General features: G+C 38.6%; 3 protein-coding genes across 5 annotated transcripts in view; 2 read left to right on the top strand and 1 right to left on the bottom strand.

Moving 5' to 3' along the window:
• The window catches only part of atp1b2a (ATPase Na+/K+ transporting subunit beta 2a), a 31,089-nt gene extending 7,855 nt beyond the window's left edge, over positions 1-23,234 (bottom strand). The window contains exons 1-7 of one of the 3 annotated variants that reach the window (XR_015522963.1): positions 22,940-23,234; positions 10,628-10,756; positions 8,260-8,364; positions 3,149-3,769; positions 2,774-2,937; positions 2,175-2,289; positions 653-2,069 (exon numbers count right to left, since the gene is read on the bottom strand). Coding sequence is in view for 2 of the 3 variants with exons in the window: in XM_087306163.1 (XP_087162289.1) it covers positions 653-712; positions 3,564-3,769; positions 8,260-8,364; positions 10,628-10,756; positions 22,940-23,039 (600 nt within the window). In the remaining variant the exon portion in view is untranslated. Of the gene's footprint in view, positions 1-652; positions 2,070-2,174; positions 2,290-2,773; positions 2,938-3,148; positions 3,770-8,259; positions 8,365-10,627; positions 10,757-22,939 lie in introns of those variants that run through there. The other 2 variants (XM_087306163.1, NM_131669.3) reach the window with 2 other exon arrangements.
• Positions 1-25,644, top strand: part of tfr2 (transferrin receptor 2) — a 1,009,002-nt gene that overhangs the window by 211,439 nt on the left and 771,919 nt on the right. The window lies entirely within an intron of this gene.
• mogat3a (monoacylglycerol O-acyltransferase 3a) overlaps positions 672-25,644 on the top strand; it is a 45,085-nt gene continuing 20,112 nt past the window's right edge. Inside the window, exon 1 of the mRNA XM_087307914.1 lies at positions 672-748. The gene's annotated coding sequence lies outside the window, so the exon portion shown is untranslated. The remainder of the gene's footprint in view (positions 749-25,644) is intronic.

Here is a 25,644-nt window from a genome sequence, read left to right as displayed (position 1 = left end):
CAAGTTCTGGTTGCACCATGGCACATTTGCTGTTTAGTGAACATTGGAAGCCATAAATTTAACACTGATCTAGCATGGAAACGGATCTGCTCCATCTACAGAACAAGCCAGAATCACCAAAGCCTTTTGAGGTGAAGAAGGCATGGGAGGTGGTATTGGTTTTACATTTATGTAGAAATTAATAGTCATTTCTATGCTAATCCTTTAACTTTTCAAATTTAAAGATGTTTGTGTGCTGCTGTGTGTGCATCCCTGTGTATGTAATAAGCAGCATGTATGCCAATTTGGACCTGCCTGTTAATGCACTCTTGATATAACAAAAAAATATGGGCTTATTTCAGTTTCCTTAAAATTGCAACTCTCAACAATGCATCTTAACACACCTCCTTTTCAGCCCAGCACACTCATGGGTGCTTAAATAAGCGCAAATGCATCTGCTATGTAAACAACGTGGAACAAAAACGTGAACATGAGCCCTGCACCAGACTGAAACTAGCAAAAACACACTTGAAATTGTTGAAGTTGTCCCATAATGCAATTCAAAATCATAATCAAGAACAAACATGAATCACAAAATACAGAAAACTGCTCATTTACAGATATCTTTCATTACAGTGAGGCTGTTTCATTCTGGAATTCACTAAAGACTCACCTTTGCTCCACAGGTGACGTACGGAGACTGTCCGTCCTTACCAGGCTTCATCCCAATCACCTGCAGAAGAGGCCAAAACATGGATATTAAGCAGAGGTATGGCATTTATGATCATATTGTGGTTTTTGATGACAAAACCATGACAAAAATTGTGATTATTAGTATTAACATCATTTAAAACGCAGGAAAGAGTTAAACATGCATGTGTTTTTCACTGAGATCTTGTTATAAAAAACTGCTATGTTATTATATTTTTGATATTTATGAGGCAAATCTCAAAAACTATCCTATGGTGTGACCATCTCAAGCATAGTTCAATAACACACAGCTCTTAATAATTAAAAAGAAAATCTTTAAATCATTAGTAAATACCTCAGGCCCAATTTAACAAGTGTCTGTTTTAGAAAATGTCAATTTTTCATTCATTCATTCATTCATTCTCCTTTGACTTAGTCTCTTTATTCATCATAAGTTACCACAGAGGAATGAACCACCAACTTATCCAGCATATGTTTTACACAGTGGATGCCCTTCTAGTTGCAACCCAGTACTGGGAAACACCCATAAACACTCATTCACACACACGCTCATACACTGTGGCCAATTTGGTTAATCAATTCCCCTATAGCGCATGTGTTTGGACTGTGGGGGAAACCCACGCCAACACGGGGAGAACATGCAAACTCATGAATGATTACTTATTTTTTAAGATTTGTTTTTTTCTGTACAAGAATTTATAATGTTATATTTTCTCAGACTTCTTTAAATAGACTGTATAAATACCTTGCAAAAAATTATTTGCTTACTAAGATTTTTTGTCTTGTTTGTTTAGTCCAAATATCTAGAAATTCTTAAAGCAAGAATTTTTCTACTTTTTCTAGCAGGCAAAAATATACTGTTTATTTTGCTAGCGCACATTGTTATTCTTAAAGTTAATAATTAATCCATGCAAGTTATTCCACTGAAAAAAAATTTGTTTTATTAATCTTCAATGAAGGTCTAAGTATTTGCTTCCTCGTTTAAAGTGACGGTCCTTCTGATTCGTCAACTTGAGGATTTCCATAGCAACTGCATATAATTATCCTCTCTAACTGTTAGTTTGCTATGAGGGAATGATGCACAAAGAAAGCCCCGCCCTTACTTAGTATTCTGTTTCAATTGAAAATACATTAGCATACTGAATTAAAGCCCCGCCTCCTACTCAATATTCCGTTTTAATTGGAAGTACATCATCATACTGAAATAAAGCCCCACCCCCTAGTCAATATTTCATTTCAATTGGAAGTACATCGTCATACTGAAATACAGCCCCGCCCCCAACCCAATATTCAGTTTCAATTGGAAGTACATCCTTATACTGCAATAAAGCCCCGCCTCCTACTAAATAGTCAGGTTCAGTTGGAAGTACATCATCATACTGAAAAAGCCCCACCCCCAACTCAATATTCAGTTTTCCCCACCCCCAACTCAATATTCAGTTTTCCCCACCCCCAACTCAATATTGAGAAGTGCATCATCATACTAAAATAAAGCCCCGCCTCCTACTCAATATTGTCTCAGTTGGAAGTACATCATCATTCTAAAAAAGCCCCGCCCCCTACTCAATATTCTGCTTCAATTGGAAGTACATCAGCATACTGAAAAAGCCCCGCCTCCTACTCAATATTACTTCGTAAGTTCTGCCTCTTACTTAATATTACTTTATAAAGCCCCACCCCCTACTCAATATTCTGCTTCCATAGGAAGTACATCATCATACTGAAATAAAGCCCCACCCCCTACTCAATATTCTGCTTCCATAGGAAGTACATCAGCATACGTAAAAATTCCCGCCCCTACACAATAGTCTGTTGCAATTGGAAGTACATCAACATACTGAAATAAAGCCCCGCCTCCTACTCAATATTGTCTCAGTTGGAAGTACATTATTATACTAAAAAAGCCCCGCCCCCTACTCAATATTCTGCTTCCATAGGAAGTACATCAGCATACGTAAAAAGTCCCGCCCCTACACAATAGTCTGTTGCAATTGGAAGTACATCATCATACTGAAATAAAGCCCCGCCTCCTACTCAATATTGTCTCAGTTGGAAGTACATCATCATACTAAAAAAGCCCTGCCCCCTACTCAATATTCTGCTTCAATTGGAAGTACATCAGCATACTGAAAAAGCCCCGCCTCCTACTCGATATTACTTCGTAAGTTCTGACTCTTACTTAATATTACTTTATAAAGCCCCACCCCCTACTCAATATTCTGCTTCCATAGGAAGTACATCATCATACTGAAATGAAGCCCCGCCCCCAACTCAATATTCAGTTGCAATTGGAAGTACATCATCATACTGAAATAAAGCCCCGCCTCCTACTCAATATTGTCTCAGTTGGAAGTACATCGTCATACTAAAAAAAGCCCCGCCCCCTACTCAATATTCTGCTTCAATTGGAAGTACATCAGCATACTGAAATAAAGCCCTGCCTCCTTCTCAATATGACTTTATAAAGCCCTGCCTCCTACTCAGTTTTCTGCTTCAATATTATGTTGCAATTGGATGTACATCAGCATACTAAAATAAAGCCCCGCCTTCTACTTAATATTTTCTTTATAAAGCCCCGCCTCCCACTTAATATTCTGCTTCAATATAGCGTTTCAATTGGAAGAACATCAACATCCTGAAATAAAGCCCCGCCCCCTACTAAATATTCCATTTCAATTGGAAGTACATCAACATACTGAAATACCCCCCCCCCCTCTTCCCCAATCAATATTCAATTTCAATTAGAAGTACATCAACATACTGAAATAAAGCCCCGCCCCCCCACTCAATATTCGGTTTCAGAATATTATTATGTAACTTGTAATGTGTTTTCCCCCAACACTCATGCCTATAGTTGAGGATGTGTGAGTTACCCGGTTGAGTTTGATGAGTATGCAGGGTTTTCCATCCGGGTATCCGTAAAAGCGGTCGGTGAGTCCGGAGCAGTCCTCCAGCGTGGTGCGGTTGAACCGGCAGGATCGTTTGGGGTTGTTTCGCACGTTTCCGCTGTCCTCCTGGATGTTGAACTGGTCCGGGGTGCAGTCGTCATTATTCACGGCCTGCTGAGAGTTATTATAGGCTGCAGGACACAGACGGAGACGCCACATTAATTCAGTGCCTTTAAATGCAAATGAGCAGGTTCTGTTCCCACCCACCATTACCACATCTGCTTTTCCTGCTGTGTTGCGTCAGATAAACAGCAGTCAGTGACTAAAGGAAATGTCTACAGTAAACCTGTGCGGGTCGTTTACATTTCATATGAGAAGCACTTCTCACAACACAGATGCTTTACACACACCAATACTTGTGTGTAAATGTTCATTACTAACCTTAATATCAACATGATTTGATTATAACTGCAGATCAATGACAATAGCCTACTGTAACGTCTGCAATTATATAGAATAAATAAATGAACGAACATATATGAACACATACAAACCCTTACAGTCTCCGATATACAGAAAAACTACACACAGTATGCATTTAGTCCTTATTTGGGTTCAAAAACAACACAACATATGGCCCACAGTCAGAGCAAACCTCTCATCTGTGTCTGTAATCTTCAGCAGCACATGTAGCCTCTGTTAGAGAGTATCTCCATCATTCTCAGTTCATAATAGTCCATATGGTGATGATAATAGTTAAACATTTCAGTGCAGTGTGTTCATGATTTAGGTTGCTGAAGGAATCATTTGCTCCTTTGTTTTTTCCGGCTTCTCCTTTGTTTTGTTGGGCTTTAAAGGGTCACGAAACACCAGAACACATGTGTTGATCTGTTGACAGTGGTATATGTGTCCCACAATGCTAAAAACACTATCAGGACACCTATATTTCACTAAAAAGTGTCAATTGTTTGTTTTTGTGTTAATTCAAGCAAATTCGTACTTCCTGTTTGAAACGAATTTTTGAAGCTGCGTCACGGTCATGACATAATAGCGTGTATTCCAGCGTGCAGACTGGACGTCTGTACCAGAGTGAGTCTTATTACGTCTTACAGTGTGTTGCATTAATGCATGAGTAAGGCTTGGTTCAAACCAATCAGCGCGCTCTATTGTGCAACTTCATTAATATTCATTACTGTGTTTACACGACAGAGACGCCACGTTGTGTTGGCAAAACAAGCGTGAAGTGTTGCTTTTATAGTTTGCTGCAGTGAAGTTTTGTTTTCATTTTCTCTCTGTGAGAGCTCAGCTGGAGTCACGTGTGGATTAACAGTGTACGCGACGCTCGACAACAATAACTTACGTGTCTAAGGAGGATTATTGTTTACCTGAGAGCTGTTCTCATCTGCAAACGCTGAGATCCGGATTCACTTGTAGTCTCCTCTTTATAAACGGGAGAATCCCGGGAAAAACGGGAGGGTTGACAGGTATAAGCTAATCTAGGTTAGTCGTGCAACCCCTTGTTGTCCTAGACGGAAGTTAACGCCCTTTCCACCTAAGTACACTTGAATCAATATCAAGAGTCAGTCTGATCCCTAAAACACAATTAGTGTGCCCAATGCTCCATCTCAACTTTATTTTAGTCCATCTATTGACCTGACGCAAGAAGTGCGGAAACAAGGATGCAGCGTAATCTACTGGAATTAATGATTACAGAGTGAGCAAAATGTGTTCAAACATAACAATTTATTAAATAGTTAAACAAAAGTAATTATTCAAATCCAATTCAAACAACAGACAAAATGTAATCTAATCTAAACAAGAAAAACATCATCAAATTAATCAAATCAAATCTGTTAACACAATGAAAAGAGGTTTTACAAATGTTTACCTGGAGATGAAAACACACACAGAAGTTGTGTGGGAGATCTGCATACAGATTCCCCTATTGCCACCTTCTCTTAAAGGGCCATGAAACCCCCTCGTTTCAGCAGGGTGTTTTCACACCTCTACTTTGGAAAAAGTCAGAAAAGTGGGCGTGTCCAGCTCTGTTTAGGGGGGAGTGTCGGAGGAACTAAAGTGGGATGGTGTGGGAGTGTCTATTTGGGCGGGTTTTAGATTCAAAATACACACACACGGGACAAAGTGACTGTGTTTACATGGACATCTGTAGTCGAATTATTTGCCAAATTATTAAATGGTGGACTTTAACAGCAGTTTGGCTCTTTCATTCAGGGAATTCAGTCATGTCCCTCGCGACAAACGAGATATTTGATTCGAGGCGCTGCTCTAAGCGTGTATTTTTCATGCAATGTTTGATACCGCACGTCGAATGACAGAAAAAAAAAACTCAGCATTTCCCGGAAACTTAGATGCACACGGCAGGTAGCGTCAGAAAGCCGCATGTGTTATTCCGGTCACTAAATGCGGTGAAAATCCTACACGAGGTTAAAGTTTGGTTGTGATGCTAACATGTTTACACTCGGTGCAATAGTTTGTTCGATACGAACAAACTGAGTAAACAAAGAGCACTGGTCGCTCACTTACCAAATCTGTAGAGACAGGACAATCACCAGCAACTAGAGCCGCGTCTTTATGAAGAGGAGACTACAAGCGAATCCGTATCTCAGCGTTTGCAGATGAGAACAGCTCTCAGGTAAACAATAATCCTCCTTAGACACGTAAGTTATTGTTGTCGAGCGTCGCGTACACTGTTAATCCACACGTGAGTCTGAGCTCTCACAGAGAGAAAATGAAAACAAAACTTCACTGCAGCAAACTATAAAAGCAACACTTCACGCTTGTTTTGCCAACACAACGTGGCGTCTCTGTCGTCTAAACACTGTGACAGTAATGAATATTAATGAAGTTGCACAATAGAGCGCTCTGATTGGTTTGAACCAAGCCTTTACTCATGCATTAATGCAGCACACTGTAAGACGTAATAAGACACACTCTGGCTCAGACGTCCAGTCTGCATGCTGGAATACACGCTATTATCTCATGACCGTGACGCAGCTTCAAAAATTCGTTTCAAACCGGAAGTATGAATTTGCTTGAAATAACGCAAAAACAACCGATTTACACTTTTTAGTGAAATATAGGTGTCCTGATAGTGTTTTTAGCAGTGTGGGACACATATACCACTGTCAACAGCTCAACACATGTGTTCTGGTGTTTCGTGACCCTTTAAATACCCATTTGTGCACCTCAGGGTGTTTCTTTGATATTCGCATTTAAACATCACTCTATTGGGATAGAAATTCCGTGTCGTTTTGTTTTTGGTGGGAAGAGGTCTTGGCTGAGGTTCCTGTGATATTAACATTGGTATGTTTTTGGCAAAAGGAGGTTTTGGTTGTAAAGCTTGATTTATAATTTTATTTCTGGTCCTACGGCGAGTATTTTAATGTTTACAGGGGTGAGACCTTCTTTGCCAGACCCACCGGAACCTTCAATGTGTTGACATTTGAATATCTTAAGACAGAGATAAACGAGGAAGGGTATGTCAGGAGATAAGTGTCCGGGAGAGATTTTGTTCTCACACTGAGGCCCCGTTTACACTAATGCGTTTTCGTTTTAATATGCATTCGTTTTGCTACGGTTACGCCATCCGTCCACACTACGTCGGAGTTTTTGAGCGCCGAAAACGGAGCGTTTTGGAAACGCTGGAGAGGCCATTTTCATTCTGAAACGCTGCTGCTCCGTCTCAGTGTGGATGGGGGAAAACAGAGACATCTGAAAACGGAGGCAGGGCTACAGACAATTGACTATCTGATTGGGGCTTTTCCTCAATATTAAGTAGCCCAACACACACAGTTCAGTCCTGCATCCTCTCCTTGTCAGACTTCGCAAGTTTGATCAAGGCTGCAGTCTCCCCCTCCTCAGTTTGATATGGAAAACAGACTACCGAGGACACGGGTAAATCTTCAAAGGGAACAGTGTACTTTATAACCTCATTCACATCAACTTGGCTAAGTTGTTTCACTTTCTCAACAATAAAATGAAAACATGATGTAAGGAACTGCCTATTTTCATTTTAATATTAGCAACAGACAGCAGAAATGTTGAAGCGTCGTGCTGCATATATGAGCGTCATCTTCACTGTGTGCATATTTATAACAAAACTGGGCCGATAACATCACTGCCTGCTTTCAATTTCAGTGAAAATACGAAACGCACCCTCTCTATTGCTGAATATCAGTTTTAATAATCGATAATGGCCATTATAAAAGTATAACATACAATAAGTTTATACATTTATAGGAAATAAAGGCAAGCGATCAGTCAATATACAGAATGTGTGTGTGTGTGCGTGTGTATATTTCCCATATGAACATGATTCCCATCTAGAAAGTACACTCATGTGTTGTGGTTTTTCAAATCACATGATCATACTGTATGTTCTAAAAAAGAACTCATAATGTATTATTTTCTCCTTAACCTCTTACTGTTCCTATTGCCTATAGAATAAAAAAACCTACAAATGTCAAGACATCACGATCCGAAAACCGTGTTAAAAAACCGAGGTATGTATTGAACCGTGGGCTGACTGTATTGTTGCATCCCTACAAAACATATGAACCCATAAGCTAGACCAAGTTATTGTTATTATCATTAACTTCCACTATTAAACGCTAGTAAATATGATCTGTTAATGTTTGTGTGTGTGTGTAGATTCACTCACGTTTGAGGAAGCTGTCGAGGGCCTGAACGTACAACTCCCAGCTCTCGGTGTTCTCCCGAGAATAAACGATTTCTAGAGCTTCTCCTTTTGGCCGAATCATCATGCCTGAAAACACACACACACACACACACACACACACACACACACACACACACACACACACACACACACACACAAACACACACACACACACACACACACACACACAGAGTCACACAAGGGTATCTATTGTGTGTATGTATGTATAGAGATAAGACTATTTTAAGGGCTTACGCCTTTTTGGGGCTCCCAGACAACCCCCATTCCCCACCCCCCCTCCGTTCTATTTAGTCTGTGATGCACTCCAACCCTCGGTTGTGTGTTGATTACGGATGTGTGTGTGTTATTTATTTTCTTCTTAGTGTCATATACCAGCAGTGTGTGTCTATCATACATGTATTAGGTGTCTGCATTGTGTGTGTGTACTTTATGTATGTGTGTGTGTGTGTGTGTTTGTGTGTGTGTGTGTGTGTGTGTTTATACATGTGCATATGTCCTGTATATTGTGTGTGTATTGTCTGTGCATATTGTGTGAGTGTTGGTGTATATTTTTGTGTTTGTATCGTTGTGTGTGTCTTTTGAATGTACATGTAACTGTGTTATTTATATTCTTCTTAACACCATATTAGTGGTGTGCGTCTACCATGCATGTATTGTTGTGTGCGTGTGTTTACAGTTTTTTACACTGGCTATGACACTTTTTTCAATACATTTAACAAGTTTTCTAAACTCTTAACACGGTTAGCACAACATCCGTCTTCGTGGGCTATACAATTAACATATTTCTTGTTGCTTTGACACAAAATGCATCCAATTTAACGCCAATTTAAAATGCTTGAACTTCTTTTACACACAAACTCAACCAAGACCAAAACAATGTAATTTTACAGTCCAATTTACCAATGCTTTCACACAGTATGTCAGAACAGATAACACCATGATCTAAACAGAACCTATATAGGCTAAAGCCAAAGTGAACAACTGTTTATATTGTCAATTGAAACACAAATATATTCCCTTTATACATATATATATATATATATATATATATATATATATATATATATATATATATATATATATATATATATATATATATATATATATATATATATATATATATATATATGTGGTTTTTCAAATCACACGATCATACTGTATGTTCTAAAAAAGAACTCATGAGGTTTTTGAAAGGAACAGTGAGCACATTACAGAACTCCATCACCAATATGTCCAGGTAAGGTTATGAAATACAGTGATTACTTTACTATGCACAGTGTGTTTTGCAGTAAACTACTCTATAAACCTAGAGTTCATTAGTACATACATTAGTTATACAGTACAGTAAAGCATTTACACTGTGTCTAATTACTTTTAGAGAGTCATGAAGTTGGAGGTCAATCAAATACCACATTACTGTAAATTATCTATGTTGACGAGGCTGGCTTCAACTTGGCGAAAAGGCGTCGCCGTAGGAGAAACATAATAGGCCAAAAGGCCATTGTTACCATGCTGGGCCAGAGAAAAAGTCGGGCAAATGCAGAAGACCAGGCAGAATAGAAAATTATTTAGTTTTTTATTGTAATTGCAATGCTTTTTTTTTCTTCTTTTGCAAATAAAGTCTGTACTGCAGCAACTCTGTCTGTGTGTATTTTTTTTACATCAACTGTAAATTTTTTAAGCATTTTTTTCTTTATTTTTGTATTACATTTTTGCAGTAAAAGAAAGAAAATGCATGCATTTACTAAACCCAACAAAATGAAAATGTAGAGAGTCTTAAAATATAAGGCAGAGCTGACACATAAACTAATGCAGTTTCTGTAATGTCAGCTGATGATAGTGTTTTATTGTCGGTGTGTTCTGATTGACTGAATGTTTATGTTGGAAGAGAACATGTGTTTGTGTTTTGAACAATAATTTCATTTTGAAACATGTTTGTAGTGTTTTGTTAGACATGGTGTAGTGTGTTCGTTTATTATTGTATTTTGAAAAGAAGTTTAGAGGTTTAGTTTATAATGTGTGATTTTGAGCATGAAATTAACCGCTTTGCCAATTGTGTGTTTTAGGTGTGTTGCTGCGTTAAGAGTTTAGCAAACTTGTTAAATGTATTGAAAAAACTGTCATAACCATTGTAAAAAAAACTGTAAAGTATATGAATGTGTGTGTGTGTGTATTTTATATATATGTGTGTATGTGTGTGTTTGTTTGTGTGTGTTTGTGTGTGTGTGTGTGTGTGTGTGTTTGTTTGCGTGTGTGTTTGCGTTTGTTTGTGTGTGTGTTTGTGTGTGTGTGTTTGTTTGCCTTTGTTTGCGTGTGTTTGCGTGTGTACCTGGTGTGGCCAGTCGGTCCTGCCAGGTGGGCTGATAATCATCGAGCGTCAGCAGCATCACATACATGGTGAGGCAGAAAACACCAGCCAGAAACGTGTAGAAGACCAGATAGAACAGCAGAATCAGACCTGCACACACACACACACACACACACACACATCAGTTCAGCTGTTGCTGCATCACAGACTTCATCTCATTTATTCAAATCAGACACAAACACAAGCAGGACACAGATCAATAATCAATTTTAGGTATTTGAATATTAAAATGTGTTTAATCCAAAGAATCTTTGCTTAAGTAAATGATAAATATGTAGAATTTAATGTAGAACATTTCAGTATGGTCATGTCACTGGCACATGAACATTCCCTGCTTGTTATTAAACTATTTCATAACCGTAACAAGCGGCAATTCAATCATAACTCAATGTTAAAACAGCGATCATAACATTATTCATCAATATGTGGCTCTTTTTGGATTCTTAAAAGCTCTATACATTAAAAATGTAAAACAGGAAACACGCTGGGACCAATGTTTTCGTTTACTTCCCTCAAAATGGTTTATAAGTTCATGTAAATTAAAAAAATTGTACTTTATTAAAGTTTTACCACAGAAAATTAAGACCAACAATTAAATTAGTCAGCTGGGTGCTCCTTTATAACGCTATAATAATTAATAATAATTCCTAACATTTATATTGACACTCAAAGCGCTTTACACACCACCAGTGTGCAGCATCCACCTAGATGACGTGACGGCAGCAATTTTGCGCCAGACCGCACACCACAAACCAGGGGCATCATGTACGAACACTTGCGTTAAAATCCTACTAAAACATTGTGTACGCACAAAGCTGTAAAATGTGCGTACGCAGTAAAAAATTCAGATGTATGAAACACTGCGTACGCCGAATCTCACAGATATTCTCTTTGTACATCAGAATACTCTACTTTGGGAAAAACCAATGAAAAAGCAACGCAAGAAGAAAAACTTTGAACAGAATGTGAATTGGAGGTGCTGCGTTCAGAGGTAGACTGGAGAAAAGCGGTGTTATTTGCAAGTTTGTCCTCCGTAATTAATAACAAAAGAAAAAAATAGAGTGGGAGAGTTTAGCTGACGCGGTTAACACAGCTGGGTCTGAACATCACACTGAGTGGATTAAAAAGAAAATAGTGAGATCTATAGGTGTAAAATTTTGTAGCGTCTTTAACTGCGTGAGTGGCGTAGCTCGTTAAACGCATGGCAACATGCTTTGACATGTTCGAGGATGAACTCGGTTCGAATCCAGCGTCTGATGAACTTACTCCCCTGCGCACATTCCCACGTTAATTTCATCATTAGTAAATCCAAATGTGAGCGTGAAACCTGGCGTACACAAAGTTTTTGTGTGTACGCAGCGTTGATACACGAGGCCCCAGCTGATTGGTGGAGAGATGAAGCCAAGTATGAGGATAACCCCTACTCTTTTTCCAAGGACATAATGGGATTTTTAACTGTAATGTGACAGGGACGTTGGACAACGAATTGAGGATCCTTTTGCAGGTTTTATTGAACTGAATGATCAGGCAAGCTATGTTCAATACAGGAACAAACTGAAGTGCGTGGGCAATCCAGAGTCGTAGTCAAAATAGCAGGCGATAGGTCAGAAGGCAGGCAGCATACAGCGTAAAAAAACAAAACAAAGCAAGGTCTAGACATGGAAGGCAACTGAAACCGCGTAGTAAAGTTCACAATCAGTTTACAAGACTTGCACCTACTGTGTGTTTGTGTGCTGACTTTATAGTCCATGTATCAGTTCATAAGCAGCATCAGCTGTGGGAGTGTAATCAATGGTGACTTGGAGCAGGTGTGTGAGTGTGTTGCATGACTGGGTCTGTAGTCCATTTTGAGGCATGATTGTAGTTTGTGTGAATGTACTCCAGCGATCTATGTCTTGTGACATTCTTGACCACAGAGAGTCGGGACCTCAATTTAACGTCTCATCTAAAAGACGGCGCTCACTGAGCAGTATGTAGTCCCCTTCACTATACTGGGGCATTAGGACCCACACAGACGGCAGGTTGGGCGCCCCCTACTGGCCTCACTAACATAACTTCCGGCAGCGACCTAGCTTTCCCATGTGGTCTCCCATGCAGGTACTGACCGGGTGCAGCCCTGCTTAGCTTCAGTGGGCGACCATGTGAGAGCTGCAGAGAGCTAGCATTACTTTACAGTATACAGTATATCCGAACCGTGCCCCGGCCCATTTTCCGGATCGTTTGAGAAGTGTAAGTGCTCTGAATTGGGCTCAGGTGCGGTTCACTCGACCGGCTTTGGCCCAAGTAAAAGTGGTGTGTGCGAGTGCGGTACGCTTGTTGTGTGAGTACAAAGCGTGCCTGAGGTCGAAACTAATGATGAGACGTGACTTTTAAGGGACTGTTTCATATGGCTTTATTAATCATTCTCACTGTTCAATCAACGCAAACTGCTGTAGTTTATTAAAGATTATTAAACTCCTCACTGCACGACAGCTGCACCTTCAGCAAACCTCCTAATTCCTGCAGCATGAGGACTTTATGATTGTTTATGAGCGGCAAAAGTGGCGGATCTGTTCTGCAAAATATTTGACTGTTACAACATCTAAAACAATATAATTAAAGAAATCTCCTGTGCTGAGCGAGAGCGCTTCTTACTGAACAGCGCATCATCGATGATATAAGCGTGCCCGGGCATGATTGCAATGTGAGTGCGGGCCGTCAGGGGAGACGGGAGGGGGGACAAGCATGCTTTGGCCCGATTCAAGGCAACTGTACATGGTGTGAGTACGCTCTTATAATGCCACGCACTTGTGTCTACCCATCTCACATCGTGCGTCACATACAATATGTCAGTTGCCATTCAATGTAAATTTGCATATTTATTAATTTATTCATTCGTTTTTTTCTTCAGCTTAGTCCCCTTATTAATCAGGAATCGCCACAACGGAATGAACCGCCAATCATTCCAGCATATGTTTTACAAAGCGGATGCCCTTCTAGCTGCCACCCAGTACTGGGAAACACACCCATTCACACACAAGTACACAATTTAGGGCAATTTACAGGACATTTATTGCTGTACTACTGAAAGCAGCAGCAGATAGTTCAGCTCAGATCTGGAGAATAAAATAAAGCATCTGAAACTGAACTTCAGAACTGAGACTGTGCAAACCAACACATATCAGTGACTCAGCATCTACATTTAATCATGTTAAAGAGCTTTAATATGTGTTCATTAGATTATAAAGCTGACCATTGTGCTGGAGTGCAGTAAGTCCTCTTCTCTGTGCTTCTGAATGGCTGGATTTACATTTCTGTCATCTTTCGTCTGCTGACAACAGCCAAATCACTCATCACTGCGTATTTTGTCACATAGCGTGTTGTTAGGACACAGCTTTACAATGTGACCTGCTCACCTAATGTTTACACTTGTAATATTGATATTATTTGCTAATTAATAACCTCATGTGAAACTCTGAATCTGCATCTCATGTCGGAGTCTGCTACTGTCCACCAGAGGTCACATTTCAGTCACGGACGCATGCTTAGAGAGCCTTCCTGACTGAATGAATGAAATAGGCTGTTTTCCACCATCTGGCAACCCGCGGTGCTGAAATATAATTGGCTAAGCTGGCATTGGGCGGGTTCAATGACCAAAACAAAGACAGCCATTCCGGCACGTTACACACATGTTCACAGCAGAATATCTGACTTCAGCATTGTGTCTCAGATAAACAAGAGTGTTCACTGAGCATGTTTCTGAATATCTGCACACATGTGATGCTGTTTTAGGCTTTAGAGGGGTCCAAATCTTACATACAGCACCTTTAAATTCAGCCTATATCAATAGTTTGCAACCACTTACCTTAAAAGTAGTAGTAAATAGATCATGTTATTGTTTGAGTGTATTCAGTGTCTATATAGAGAATTAATGACCAACACAAGCAGACAGCGCAGCATGAGTGTCGACCAATCAGAGCGCAGCATTAATTGGGATGAACTCTTGTGTTTGGTGTTTGTGTGTCGTCAGTGAATGTGACCCAGATTCCCGTCATTCAGTCCATCTTCACCTCTCTCATCCCTCCATCACTGAGCAAATGTCAGGACAGACTGTGAAGAGTAAATCCTCTTACGATAAACCACCGCCGCCTCCATATCTCTCTCTCGCTCTCGCTCGATCTATCTCTCCCTCTCTCCATTTCTCTCTCTCCTAAATATAAAAGAAGTAGTGGAGAGTGTCACGATTTACTGAATTTCTCATAGGGGCAAGCTAGCATGCCAATTTGGCTGTCAAGAGAACATAGATTAAATGATAAAGATTCGACTGATGCTGTTTTAATACTAAAACACTAATAAAATCTTGCATTAATATAGAATATGACGTGTATCTGTCATGCTGATTCTGAAAATTGTCTAATCTTTGATCTGTAGGTATGAACAGTTTGTAAATCTGTTAATTGTGTGTATATTTACACTCACCGGCCACTTTATTAGGTACACCTGTCCAACTGCTCATTAACGCAAATTTCTAGTCAGCCAATCACATGGCAGCAGCTCACTGCATTTAGGCATGTAGACATGGACAAGAGGATCTGCTGCAGTTCATATCGAGCATCAGAATGGGGAAGAAAGGGGATTTGAGTGACATTGAACGTGGCATGGTTGTTGCTGCCAGACGGGCTGCTCTGAGTATTTCAGAAACTGCTGATCTACTGGGATTTTCACGCACAACCATCTCTAGGGTTAACAGAGAATGCTCCGACAAAGAGGAAATATCCAGTGAGCGGCAGTTCTGTGGGCGCAAATGCCTTGTTGATGAGGCCAGAGGAGAATGGCCAGACTGGTTCCAGCTGATAGAAAGGCTACAGTAACTCAAATAAGCACTCGTTACAACCGAGCTCTGCAGAAGAGCATCTCTGAACACACAACACGTCCAACCTTGAGGCGGATGGGCTACAGCAGCAGAAGAGCACACCGGGTGCCGCTCCTGTCAGCTAAGAACAGGAAACTGAGGCTACAATTCACACAGACTCACCAAAACTGGACAATAGAAGATTGGAGAAACGTTGCTGCTCTGATGAGTCTCCATTTCTGCTGACACATTCGGATGCTCGGGTCAGAATTTGGCCTCAACAACATGAAAGCATGGATCATCCTGCCTTGTATCAGCGGTTCAGGCTGGTGGTGGTGGTGTAATGGTGTGGGGGAGATTTTCTTTGGGTCCATTAGTACCAATTGAGCATCAACGCCACAGCCTACCTGAGTATTGCTGCTGACCATGTCCATCCCTTTATGAGCACAGTGTCTCCATCTTCTGATGGCTACTTCCAGCAGGATAACGCAGCATGTCATAAAGCTCAATCATCTCAGACTGGTTTCTTGAACATGACGATGAGTTCACTGTACTCAAATGGCCTCCACAGTCACCAGAGCTCAATCCAATAGAGCAGCTTTGGGATGTGGCATCAAATCTGCAGCAACTGTGTGATGCTATCATGTCAATATGGAGCAAAATCTCTGAGGAATATTTCCAGTACCTTGTTGGATCTACATCACAAAGGATTAAGGCAGTTCTGAAGGCAAAAGGGGTCCAAACTGGGACTAGGAAGGTGTACCTAATAAAGTGGCCGGTGAGTTTATGTGTAAAGTCTCTCTCGCTCTTAAAATTCAAACTTGCTTTATCATTATGACAAATATTACATAGATATTTGTATGTAGATATAAGTATGTATTGACAAGATATTTGTTATGTGTACATTAAATATAACATTAGAAAATAAATGACATGCTTGTAGTGAAGTAAAAAAACTCAGTTATTAACAGTATATTTCATCTTTCTTGTGTATATTTAATATTTAATCAACATTTTAGAATAAAACAATAATAATAAAGTATAATGAACAGAATATTCAACAATTAACATGTCATGGTTAATTTAAAACAATTTAGAATTGTGTGTGTGTGTGTGTGTGCGTGCGTGTGTGTGTGAGTGTGTGTGAGTGTGTGTGCGCATGTGAGTGTGCGTATGTGTGTGTGAGTGTGTGTGTGTGTGTGTGTGTGTGTGTGTGCGTGCGTGTGTGTGGTGTTTGTAAGCGTATCACTGATGTTTTATTGGTCTCGTCTCTCAGGCATCAGTGTGTTGTGCCGCTACAGTCTGCTTTTTCTCCTGACACATGCTGATGTTTTATTGTCTAACTCAGTGATTTCAGAGTAAACCAGCTGTAATTAGTGGTGTAATGTTTCTCTGATTGATTATGCATCTCTCTTTATCAGTGGTGGACAGTAAATAAGTATGTTACTTCTGCACTTTGCTGTGAATAATGTGTTTTTACTCCACTACATTTCCTAATTGTAGGTGAATAAAAGGTTATTTTGAAGTGGAGAAATTGGATAGAGGCCTAGATAAACGACTCACTGAATCAAATGATCCGTACAGAATTAGTCGCTGTTAAACAACTCACTGATTCCCATGATCTGTTCAGAGTGAGTCTCTGACAAATGACTCACTGATTCCCGTGATCTGTTTAGAGTGAGTCTCTGATAAACGAATCACTGATTCAAATCATCTTCACAGAATGAATCGCTGTTAAACAAATCATTGATTCACATAATCTATTCAGAGTGACGCTCCTTTAAACAAATTACTGATTAAAATGATCCGTACAGAATGAGTCGCTGTTAATCAACTCAAAGATTCACATGGTCTGTTTAGCATGAGTCTCTGATAAATGACTTACTGATTCAAATGATCTATTCAGGGATAGGGTCCGGTAAACAAATCACTGATTCACATGATCTATTCAGAGTGACTCTCCTTTAAACAACTCACTGATTCACACGATCTATTCAGAGCGACTCTCCTTTAAACCACTCACTGATTCACATGATCTATTCAGAGTGACTCTCCTTTAACAACTCACTGATTCACATGATCTATTCAGAGCGACTCTCCTTTAAACAACTCACTGATTCACATGATCTATTCAGAGCGACTCTCCTTTAAACAACTCACTGATTCACATGATCTATTCAGAGCGACTCTCATTTAAACAACTCACTGATTCACATGATCTATTCAGAGTGGCTCTCCTTTAAACAACTCACTGATTCACATGATCTATTCAGAGCGACTCTCCTTTAAACAACTCACTGATTCACATGATCTATTCAGAGTGGCTCTCCTTTAAACAACTCACTGATTCACATGATCTATTCAGAGTGGCTCTCCTTTAAACAACTCACTGATTCACATGATCTATTCAGAGCGGCTCTCCTTTAAACAACTCAATGATTCACATGATCTATTCAGAGCGGCTCTCCTTTAAACAACTCATTGAGTCAAATGATCCGTGCAGAATGAGTCGCTGTTAATCAACTCACTGAATTAAATGATTTGTTCAGAGTAAATCTCCGGTAAACAACTCACTGATTCAAATAATTTGTTTAGAACAAGTTTCCGGTAAACAACTCACTGATTCAAATGAACTGTTCAGAGTGAGTCATTGTTAAATAACTTGGTGATTCAAATGATCCATTCAGAGTGTGTCTCTGGTAAATGACTCACTAATTCAAATGATCTGTTCAGAGTGAATCTCCAATAAACAGCTCACTGATTCAAAGATCCATTTAGAATAAGCAGTAAACAAGTCACTGCTTCAAATGATCTATTCAGAGTGAGTCTCTGGTAAATGACTCACTGATTCAAATGATTTGTTCAGAGTGAATCTCCAATAAACAGCTCACTGATTCAAAGATCCATTTAGAGCTGTGTTTCTAAACCACGTTCCTTGAGGCCCACCAGCTCAGCACTTTTTCAATGTCTCTTTAAACAAACACACCTGATTCAGATCATCAGCTCATTAGCAGAGACTGAAAGACCTGTAATGGGTGTGACAGACAAAGGAGACATCCAAAACATGGAATGTTGGTGGTCTTCCAGGATCGTGGTTAAGAAACACTGATTTAGAGTGAGTCTTCAATAAACAGCTCACAGATTCAAAGATCCACTTAGAATGAGTCTTTAGTAAATGACTCACTGATTTAAAGATCCATTTAGAGTGAGTCTTTAGTAAATGACTAGCTGACTTTGATTTGCTGACTTTACTCAACTGATCTGAATGGGCTTCCGTGTGTGAATGTGGTTTTATATGTTTTCTCATGAATTATCCTGATGAAATATCAGTGTGGTTATCAGAGCATGACAAGTTTTGGTAATTCAGCCTGCAAGATAAACAATTAGGGTATCAGTAAGTACTTTTACTTTTATTACTTGAGTAAAAATCAAGATCAAGTTCAAGTAAATCAATTTTGTTTTGCCAAAGCATTTTCATTGTGTATAAAATATGGAATATAATTACATCAAAGTAATAAAGATACAAAAAACTATAAATAAATGACACTTATAAAGGTTTACAATGATACAAATAATTACACTTATAAAGGTATACAAGTCAAATGAACTCAATGTGTTTACCATTAGAAATAATTATGTTATTTTCTCAGGTTAATTTAGTTTCATAAATAAGCAGCATAAATATCAAGTAAAACAATTTATATGGGCTGAATTGGAACAAATTAAATTTATTAATGTTCAACTTAATTGTTTTTTAATTGTGTGTTTGTTTAATTTCAGCCCATATAAATTGTTTGCGACTACTTAACATAAAACAATTTAAATCCAAGGAATCAATATTAATAATAATGATGATGATAATAATAATGATGATAATAATGATGATGATAATAATAATAATAATAATAATAATAATAAATATGTTTTGGTCTATCTCTCTACATGCTTGTTCTCTTAAACAGTTAAGTTTGCATAGCAGAATAGATAATAATAATAATAATAAACCTCATTCTCTCAGACAATTAAGTTTGCGTAGCAGAATAAAATAATAATAATAATAAATAATAGTAATATTAAAAAATGTATTTAAGTTTGCATAGCAGAATAGATAATAATAATATTAATAAAAATAATGATAGTAATAATAATAATAATAATAAACCTCATTCTCTCAGACAATTAAGTTTGCATAGCAGAATAAAAAAAAAATAATAATAAATAATAATAGTAATAATAAAAAAATGTATTTAAGTTTGCATAGCAGAATAGATCATATTAATAAAAATAATGATAGTAATAATAATATTAATAATAATAATAATAGGGCGAGGCAGTGGCGCAGTAGGTAGTGCTGTCGTCTCATAGCAAGAAGATCGCTGGGTTGCTGGTTCGAACCTCGGCTCAGTTGGCTTTCGCGTGGGTTTCCTCCGGGTGCTCCGGTTTCCCCCACAGTCCAAAGACATGTGGTACAGGTGAATTGGGTAGGTTAAATTGTCCATAGTGTGTGAATGTGTGTGTGGATGTTTCCCAGAGATGGGTTGTGGCTGGAAGGGCATCCGCTGTGTAAAAACTAGCTGGATAAGCTGGCGGTTCATTCCGCTGTGGCGACCCCGGATTAATAAAGGGACTAAGCCGACAAGAAAATGAATGAATAATAATAACAATAATATATTATTGTTTGCAATTATGTTTGCATTGCAGAATAAAAAGAAATTATACTAATAAATAATAATAATAGCTCATAATAACAATAATAAATAAACAAATAATAATAAATAATAATAGTAATAATAATAAATGTCCTTCTCTAAGTCAAGTTTGCATAGCAGAATAGATAATAATAAAAATAATAATAATAATAATTTTAATAAACCTCATTCTCTCAGACAATTCAGTTTCCATAGCAGAATAAAAAAATGATAATAAAAAAAAATTAATATTAATAATAATAAATGTCTTTTAAGTTAAGTTTGCATAGCAGAATAGATAATAATAATAATAATAATTATTATTATTATTATAACAATAAACCTCGTTTTCTCAAGACAGTTAAGTTTGCATTGCAGAATAAAAATAAATTGTAATAATAAATAATAAGAATAAGAATAAAAGTAACTAATAATAATAACTAATAATTATAAGTAATAATTATAAGTTAAGTTTGCATAGCAAAATAAATAAAAAACAAATAAGTAGTTAACAATGATAAATGTATAGATAAATAATAATATTAAATAATAAATAAATTATAATAAATGTTTTTTCTCTCTACTTGTTCTCTCAGATAGATATTAGTTTTCATAGCAGAATCATTACTACTACTAATGCTACTACTACTAATAATAATAATAATAATAAATCTCATTCTCTCAAACAGTTATGTTTGCATGCAGAATAAAAAAATAATAAAAAATGATAAATAATAATAATAATAAATGTCCTTCTCTAAGTTAATTTTGCAAAGCAGAATAAATAAATAATATTAATAAATAAATAATAATATTAAAAAATACATAAATAATAATAACTCTTTCTGTTCTCTCAGATAGGTATTAATAATGAATAAATAATAATAATGAATATATAAATAGATAATAATAGTAGCAAATACATAAATAATAATAATAATAATGAGTAAATAATAATAATAATAATAATAAATCTTACACTTGTTTTCTTGTAGACAGTTATTAAGTTTGCTCATCAGAATAAATAATAATAAGCATTAATAAATCTGTCTGTCTGTCTACAAACTCGTTGTCTCTCTCTGTCTTTCATCTTTCATTCTTCTTCTGTCGTTATTATTATTATTATTATTCTGGTGTTTGTCCTCTTTGTTTTATATGTCTCTCCATCAGTCTCTCTCTCACTGAGTGGGGGAAGGGAGTCAGATTAGTGTCTCCCCCTCCCATTGGCTACTTTCCTATGATGTCATCTCTGCTCTCAACCAATCAGACAGCAAGACACATATAAAAGCTGGCCAGTGAACTCATCTGACATAATATAAGACACTCACACCCTGATCTGCCTTTGATTTGTGCCTCTGTGTGTGTGTGTGTGTGTGTGACTTGAGCCTCTGTGTATAGTTTAGATGAATTATAATATTAATATAAGCAAGTGTGTGTCCAGACTGCATCTAGATACATATTTCTATATTAAATTAATGCATGGCTGAGTTTATGAGTTTAAAATAAGCATCTGTGTGAAAATAAATAGCAAAATGCATTGAGATATGAGGAATATTCAGAGCCTATTAAAGCTAATATCATTGGCAGAGCTCAGATTTATAATCTATAAGCTTTGCATTATTCTTCAATGTTAATAAGACTATTTATTTTCACTCGGATGAGATATTAAATGTCAAATATATAGTCTTTAAGCAGATGCCTAATCTGAAGCGACTAAGGAATCGTTTGGCTATTCAATATTTCATATTTATTGATAATTATTGTGTACTAGATAGATATTATAGAGATAGGACACAGAATTTAGCTTGTGTTCCCTCAGATTTCATTATGACTTCAGTGATTCTCTGTGAGATTGTTTTAACTGTTTGGTTTCGATGGAAAATTAGAAAAATATCTGATTTTATTGTCTTATTATTTATTGTCGTATTTAATTAATTTGACGTGTCTGATTATATTGTTGAAAGGCTGCTCCAAACATCTTTGGACATATGAGATTGATCAGAGGAAAGCTGCTATAGAGCGAGACACATCAGGACATTTGTGCAACACACACACACACACACACACACACACACACACACACATTGTTTAAAGTCAGTGACTCAGCTAAAAGTTATTTACTGGAACACACAGCTGCATTAAACTATAATGATGCATTATTAATGCACTTACTGCTGGAACATGGTACACATATTAAATGACACACACAAAGGGCTCATGACACACACACACTGGAGATCAATGTGGAGACAGATGCATATGCGTGTGTGTGTGTCCTGTATATCGTTATATAACCGCTGATGGATGATGCTGCTCCGGATATGAGCGAAATCACGTCACGTCACGTGAGCGCGCGCGAGCGGAGGACACTCACCGAATAACCTTGCGCGCGCTCAGCCACCATTCCCTGATCGATCACTGATCGGAATGATCGATGCACGTGAACAGAACGCACTCAGACCAGATGATTCCTCAGTCAAACGCTTGATCTCATTCATTCACATTGCACCCGTTCACCTCTAAAGACGCACGCGAAGGAGCGCGCGCGCACGAGAGCGCGCAACAACAGCTTCGTCAGATTGTCCTTTAACATGTTGGGCCCTTCTCCGCACACACACACACACACACACACACACACATATAGAGATACACAGCAGACGCATTGCGCAATACGTTCCGGTAAAGCGCTGGGAATGAATGAAACGCCGGTGTTCTTCCGTTATATAACGCAGAGAGAGAGCGGTGGACACTCACCCCAGCTGCTCGCCGTTCTCCCGAGCAGCTCGTGCGTCCGCGGGTTCCAGAAGAAGTCCTTCCATGACCCGGATTCCTTCTTCTCGTCCTCTTTGGCCATGTCTCCGGTAGATTCTCGGTGCGCGCTCCGCCTTTATAACCGCTTGGAATAAACGCGACGGATCCGGTTGTGCTGATGGATGCGAGCGAGGGTCTTATCGCGGCTCGGTCGGTCGGTTTTTCTCGCTCTTCCCGTTTGTGAACCGAGCGGAGTGCCGCAGCGCGCGCACTAATCCAGAGACACTGCAGTAAAAACGCGCTGAGCGCATGCGCACCCGGTAATACTCTCTCGCCCCCCCGCCAACCCCCTCCATCTCCTGCGGAACAGAAGCTTCAAAATCCTCCTCCCTCCCCCATCACACACACACACACTCTCACACGCACAGACACACACTCACACACACACTCCATCAGCAGATCTCCAGCCAATAGCGTCTCTCTCCTCTCCTCGGGCCACGCCCTCTCCTGGTCCAGAGCCTCTGCATCCGCCCGTCTGTCTGTCAGGCGCAGGTGATGCTCGAGGTTATTTATTCACGCTAATCATCTGCTTTTCATCCACATGTGTGTGTGTGTGTGTGTGAGTGTGTTTGTGTGTGTGATGAGGAAAATGCATCCGTGTGTGTTTGCTGTTCAGTGTGCTTTATTGACATGTAAGATGATGGAACATTATGTACAGACAGAGCAGACATAGGCAGAGCTTCTAAACATGATGCGTGAGAGTGTGAGCGGGTAAACCGGCAGGGATTTCAGTGGACACTGCAGATGATGAACTAACACTAATAATGAGAGACCTTCTGTGCTGTTCACAACTGATCGACACACACACAAGACTGAGTTATTCATGAGCTGATCCTTTAGTACTCTAAAAACTGCTGAGTTGGTTTAACCCAACGCTGGGTCAAATATGGACTCACCCGGGGATGATCAAGCTCAGTCCTGCAGAATTTATCTCCATATCAAACACACCTGGAGGTCTGCGGTGATCTTGAAGACACTGATATGAGATGCATGTTCAGGTGAATTTTAATCAGGGCTGGAGCAAAACTCTGCAGGACACCGGGCCTCCAGGACAGAGTGTGCCCGTCTCTGGACTAACCCGACCGCTGAGATTAAAAATGTAGTTAAAATTTATACGTGTCAGTGAGTTGTTTAGCGGAGACTCACTCTGAAAAAATCATTTGAATCAGTGAGTTGTTTACCGCAGGCTCACTCTGAACGGATCATTTGAATCAGTGAGTTTTTTAGCTGGAGACTCAGTCTAAATGGATCTTTGAATCAGTGAGTTGTTTACTGGAGACTCAGTCTAAATGGATCTTTGAATCAGTGAGTTGTTCACTGGAGACTCAGTCTAAATGGATCTTTGAATCAGTGAGTTGTTCACTGGAGACTCAGTCTAAATGGATCTTTGAATCAGTGAGTTGTTTACTGGAGACTAAGTCTAAATGGATCTTTGAATCAGTGAGTTTTTTAGCTGGAGACTCAGTCTAAATGGATCTTTGAATCAGTGAGTTGTTTACTGGAGACTCAGTCTAAATGGATCTTTGAATCAGTGAGTTGTTTACTGGAGACTCAGTCTAAATGGATCTTTGAATCAGTGAGTTGTTTACTGGAGACTCAGTCTAAATGGATCTTTGAATCAGTGAGTTGTTTACTGGAGACTCAGTCTAAATGGATCTTTGAATCAGTGAGTTGTTTAATGGAGACTCAGTCTAAATGGATCTTTGAATCAGTGAGTTGTTTACTGGAGACTCAGTCTAAATGGATCTTTGAATCAGTGAGTTGTTTACTGGAGACTCAGTCTAAATGGATATTTGAATCAGTGAGTTTTTTTAGCTAGAGACTCAGTCTAAATGGATCTTTGAATCAATGAGTTGTTTACTGGAGACTCAGTCTAAATGGATCTTTGAATCAGTGAGTTGTTTACTGGAGACTCAGTCTAAATGGATATTTGAATCAGTGAGTTTTTTTAGCTAGAGACTCAGTCTAAATGGATCTTTGAATCAGTGAGTTGTTTACTGGAGACTCAGTCTAAATGGATATTTGAATCAGTGAGTTTTTTAGCTGGAGACTCACTCTAAATGGATCTTTGAATCAATGAGTTGTTTACTGGAGACTCAGTCTAAATGGATCTTTGAATCAGTGAGTTGTTTACTGGAGACTCAGTCTAAATGGATCTTTGAATCAGTGAGTTGTTTACTGGAGACTCAGTCTAAATGGATCTTTGAATCAGTGAGTTGTTTACTGGAGACTCAGTCTAAATGGATCTTTGAATCAGTGAGTTGTTTACTGGAGACTCAGTCTAAATGGATCTTTGAATCAGTGAGTTGTTTACTGGAGACTCAGTCTAAATGGATCTTTGAATCAGTGAGTTGTTTACTGGAGACTCAGTCTAAATGGATCTTTGAATCAGTGAGTTGTTTACTGGAGACTCAGTCTAAATGGATCTTTGAATCAGTGAGTTGTTTACTGGAGACTCAGTCTAAATGGATCTTTGAATCAGTGAGTTGTTCACTGGAGACTCAGTCTAAATGGATCTTTGAATCAGTGAGTTGTTTACTGGAGACTCAGTCTAAATGGATCTTTGAATCAGTGAGTTGTTTACTGGAGACTCAGTCTAAATGGATCTTTGAATCAGTGAGTTGTTTACTGGAGACTCAGTCTAAATG

Source organism: Danio rerio, chromosome 23 (assembly GCF_052040795.2).
Source record: "Danio rerio strain M-AB ecotype USA chromosome 23, GRCz13ab, whole genome shotgun sequence".
Lineage (NCBI taxonomy): Eukaryota > Metazoa > Chordata > Actinopteri > Cypriniformes > Danionidae > Danio > Danio rerio.
This window is presented reverse-complemented; position numbering and strand designations above follow the sequence as displayed.